Genomic DNA, 5,026 nt, shown 5'->3' with positions numbered 1-5,026 from the left:
CGAGTTGGCCCCGACTCATAGCGACCCCTCCTTGGGTTTCCGAGGCAGTATCACTACGGAAGTAGGATTGCCCAACCTTCCTTCCGAGGATTCATAATACTGTCTCTATATTAAAAAAGGTGGCTACCTGATGCTAATGTTTGAATTAATCAGATAAGACCATTTTGGCCAATCAATATAGCTTCTCCAGCTTAGAACATTGGGAGGACAAGAGGAAGAAACAGAAAGAGAGGGGAAAAAATGCCACGTTTGCTGTATCTAGCAAGCTACCTGCCACTAGTTAAGGAGGTTAAACACCTTCTTTTCCTGAAACATCCTCTACCTTTGTTCTGCTTTTAGCTTACCCATCCTTTATCTTGAGTATTTATATATTTCCTGAGATGTGGGGGCCTCTCAGTGGTGCTGGCTTAACAACTATCTCTGAAAAAATTAAAAACCCAAACCAGTTGCCATTGAGTCAGCTCCGACTCATGGCAGACCCATGTGTGTCAGGGTAGAACTGTGCTAGTCCACCACATTTTCAACGGCCAGTTTTTCCAAAGTCGATCGCCAGGCCTTTGTTCTGAAGTGCCTCTGGGTGGACTCAAACCTCTAACCCTTTGGTTAGCAGCTGAGCACCACCCAGGGACTTCATTAAAAAAAAAAAAAAAAAAGGTCTAATTTATGATCTTTGCTGATTTTCATGGGGTAAAAACTCCTACCATGGCCAATCTCAAACCACCAGTGTGATCTCACTGAACACGGAGTTGGGAAGAGATGTGCACAGTCAGGTGTCTCTAGCACCTGTACACCACAGGACTGCGCAATTTGCACTGACACAGGATGCTAAGGGCTAAGCAACCTACCGCTCTTCTCTTTCCAGCTCCAGTTCCTCTTCACATCTATGAAGGTTTAACAAGTATCGGCTTCCAACTAGGAAATGGCTTTCAAATGTCAAAACCAGTAAACTAAAGCCAATTAATGTCACCATGTGGATGACTAAGGTACCAGCTAACTCAAATGAACATTACAGAATATTAATATAATGGGATTCACCTCCTCAATAAAATTAAAGGATTTTCACATCTCCTTCCATCTCTCAGTGGCTCAGATTTTGTGTCTTTCTCCAACTCTCAAACTTACATAGTGCCTGGCACATAGTAGGAGGGAGGGTGGACAGAAAAGAGGGAAAGAGGAAGAGAAAATGTGAATATGAGAGCAAGTTATTTAAAGAAAAAGATCTATAGATAATTGAGTGAAGAACAGAATATCAGACAGAGCAATAGTAAGATCACGTCCTTTGGTTTCTAACAGTAACTGGCAGAGATACAGTCCCACTCTTAGCTCATCATCTCTCAAAGCCCCTGCTCTGAAACGATCTCCTGAAAATGTTGCTAATATTTTTAGCTTTAGCAGAATATAATTAAAATATACCTAATGTTACTACGTGACAACTACGAATAGGAAATTATCCTTCCTGCTGACAAAATTCAAAATGCTGGAAAGCCTAATTATAGACAATCATTAAAATGTTAGATAAGAAAGGGAAATTTAAAAAAAAAAAAACAACCCTTGACAGTTCTACAGTCACAGCAGGGAGTCAGTCCCGACTCATAGTGACCCCTCCTTGGGTTTCTGAGGCAGCATCACTACAGAAGTAGATTGCCCAGTCTTCCTTCCCAGGAGTGGCTGGTGGGTTTGAACTGCCAGCCTTTTGGTTAGGAGTCAAATGCCTTAGGCATTATGCTACCAGAGCTCCTTCATTTAGCTATAGAATATAAAAATGTATATTTCCTAGAAGACCCTTAATCTTCTACAAGGTTTTTTCAATTAATTTAACCATGAATAATTTCCTTTTGAAATTCTCCATTTTAAATTTTAGAAGGCTATTTCCAACCCACTTCTATAATTGTATTAGGCTATGTACTTCAGACCAAAAAAACCAAACTCATTGCCACTGAGTTGATTCTGACTCATAGAGACTCCATAGGGGCTATAACTCTTTAGGAAGCAGACTGCCCCATCTGTCTTCCGTGGAGCAACTGGTGGGTTCGAACTGCTGATCTTTTGGTTAGCAGCCAAATGCCTTAACCACTGCACCACCAGAGCCCTTTGTACTTGAGCCTGTTGTTGTTGTTGTTATGTGCCGTCGAGTCGGACCCGACTCATAGCAACCCCTCTTTGGGTTTCCAAGGCAGTATCACTACGGAAGTAGATTGCCCCATCTTCCTTCCGAGGAGTGGCTGGTGGGTTTGAACTGCCAGCCTTCTGGTTAGCAGTCAAGTGTCTTAGCCACTATGCTACCAGAGCCTAGCAAATAAAATTCCTTTATTTAGTGTCCTAGCATCACAGAGCCCTGACTTGTCAGCATGGTTAGAGCAGGTGTCTGAGTTATCATGACAACAGGGATTGGTGTGCTCATTCCATGGTTCAACCCACTCCTTCAAAGGCTCTTGTTTCCTAAATCACAATATCCAGATACCATCGCGGAACATTCAAGGCTCTATAAAACCAGGCTGTAAACATACACATGTGCCCCTTCTGGGCTGTAAAAGCTCTCATAAGAGGCTCCTGAGCCATCAGCAGTCTGAAGAGCAAGTATTAGGGGGAAGTCCAGACACCAGGCAGAGAAAGGAAAAGTCTCAAATCTGGAGGTCCAAGCAGTAGGTGGGAGATAGGGTCGTGAAACCAAGGGTTCAGAACTGGAAGGAAAGGTCAAGAGAAAACAGCTAGGTCAAACAGGAGAAGCATCCTGAGAGGTTTCCTGGAAGTCCACCGAGTGGCTGTGGCTCACTGTTACAGGCCAGCAGAGGACCAGAGGAGAGTGTCTGGGCAGTGGAGGGGGTGGGGGGATGGAGGAGGAATGGAATCCTTATTATCATCCTCATCTGTAAGGAGATGCACAGTAGTAACCACACACCATGCTGTTTCATGCCTGCAAACTTTTGCACATGCTGTTCTCTATGGCCAGAATGTTATTTCTGGGTTTTGTACCTAATAAACTCCTATTCTTCCCACAATGTCCTACTCAATAGTTTCTTCTTCTATGAAGCTTTTCTCTTCATCATCTCCTTTATGCCACCTCTTACCTACTCTATGGCTCTATTGCTGCACTTACCAAATTAGTAATGTCCCCTCTTAGATGTGATCTCCTTAAGGATAGTAACCAGGTCCCTAGTGCCCAACAAGCACAATAGGTGCCCCATAAGTTTTTGTTGAATTAATAATTGAGTGGATAAAAAACTAGGAATAACTTATAATGAATTGAGTAATCAGGCTCTGTTAGAAAGATCAGTTGATACTGGAATGTGTTACTAAAAAAGAGAGAGAGAAAGAGGGCAGGTAGTCAGGAGAGGTGCATGGCTTTTCCTGGGTAATCTAAGAAAGAAATCCTAGCTAGATACCATCCTGAAGCCATGAGAGAATAAATATTTTCAGTGGCAAAGAGAATGAAACTTAACGGCTGCAGATTCCTTGATAACAGATTTAAAGGTTTAACGCCCAACATTCCAACAATGATGATGGTTTCAGTCTAGGGAACATCTCAAAAGAACCAGAGAACCTACTAGAATGGACAGTCATCTACAGCTTTCTAGACTGAGGATCAGACTCACTTGACAGATTCCTAGCCAAAAACTCCCCCAAGCTGAATGGAAAATCAATTTGCTCTGTAAACTTTCACCCAAATCACAATTTAAAGAATAAATAAATAAGAAGGACACAGGGAAAAGGAAACCACAGAGAGGAAGTGGGAAGAGAACTAACACATTGTGAGGATTGCAGTTGATGTCATGAAACAAAATGTATATGAACTATTGAACGAAAAACCAATTTGTTCTATAAACTTTCGCCCAAATCACAATAAAAAGTTAAAAAAAAAAAGCTCCTCCAAGTTATTCTGATAATGAACAGATTTAGAAACCACTGGATTATTATGTTTCAGCTACTGATAGTGTGATTTGTGGTATATGTGACTGAACATTACCAGGAAGAGGGGTTTCTGTCTGCCTGGTAGATCAGAGATTGTCTTAATAAATAATAACTAAACCCACTTTGTATTTTACTTGGATTATCTCACTTAATCACCCTGAAAAGCATATAAAGGTGGTGGTTGTGTGCCATCAAGTTGATCCTGACGCACAGCAACCCTATAGGACAGACTACAACTGCCATGTAGAGTTTCCAAAGCTGTAATCTTTACAGAAGCAGAAAGCCACATTTTCCTCCAGTGGAGTGGCTAGTGGGTTCAAACTGCCAACATTTTCATTAGCAATTGAGCATTTAACCACTGTACCACCAGGGCTTAAATTTCTTAGTTGGGAAAACAAAAATCATATAACCTGTAGCTTATAGTTTTTTGGGAATTTTGTTTGTCTAAATTTGAAATCCCCCATATCATCCATTTCAGAACTAAGCCTGCAACTAAATATACCTTAAATTGAATATAAAGTAGGGGCTAATACTACCCCCATTGTGCAGAAGCTTAGAGAGATTAAGCTACTAAGTGATAGAAGTGGTATTCAAAATGCTAGTAGTGTGTTCTAGAGGCTGTGCTCTTAACCTGTGTGCAATACTGACTCTTGGCTGAAGTACATGAGCAGAAAGAAACCCCTAAAACACAATGTCTTAAAGAAATGGCCAGTACACTTGAAGTTGCTTCAGTCTGTATTGGGTCTGGATCATTTTGTCCTCTAATTCATAGCAACTGGATATTTTGATAAATCTTGCACATTCCTCCATCTCTCTGTTTCACTGTGTTTTATGCATCTTTGTATTCCTCGTACTTGGCACAATACCTGGCCCACCATGTATACTCAATACATATTTGTGGAACTTAAAACAATTTGATTCCATGATTGTGAAGGATACTATTTGACTTGTGCCAAGAACTTCATTTAACCAAAGCTCTTTGTGTATATTGCCCACGAAGAGGCAGACAGAAAAAACTGTGACCCTGCTAGATGAGAGTGGACATTGTTCAGGAAGTTCAGGTATGCTTGGTGAATGAGCTTCCAAGGGAAGCACAGGCTTTCTGCCTGCTTGACTG

General features: G+C 41.3%; 1 protein-coding gene across 1 annotated transcript in view; it reads right to left on the bottom strand.

The window, feature by feature from the left end:
• SCRN1 (secernin 1) overlaps positions 1-5,026 on the bottom strand; it is a 56,395-nt gene that overhangs the window by 5,289 nt on the left and 46,080 nt on the right. The window contains exon 8 of the mRNA XM_007946436.2: positions 846-994. Within this exon, the coding sequence (XP_007944627.1) occupies positions 846-994 (149 nt within the window). The remainder of the gene's footprint in view (positions 1-845; positions 995-5,026) is intronic.

Source organism: Orycteropus afer, unplaced genomic scaffold (assembly GCF_000298275.1).
Source record: "Orycteropus afer afer isolate SDZICR_OR568_19922 unplaced genomic scaffold, OryAfe1.0 scaffold00008, whole genome shotgun sequence".
NCBI lineage: Eukaryota > Metazoa > Chordata > Mammalia > Tubulidentata > Orycteropodidae > Orycteropus > Orycteropus afer.
The sequence above is the reverse complement of the archived record's forward strand: the minus strand, read 5'-3'. Positions and strand labels throughout refer to the sequence as shown.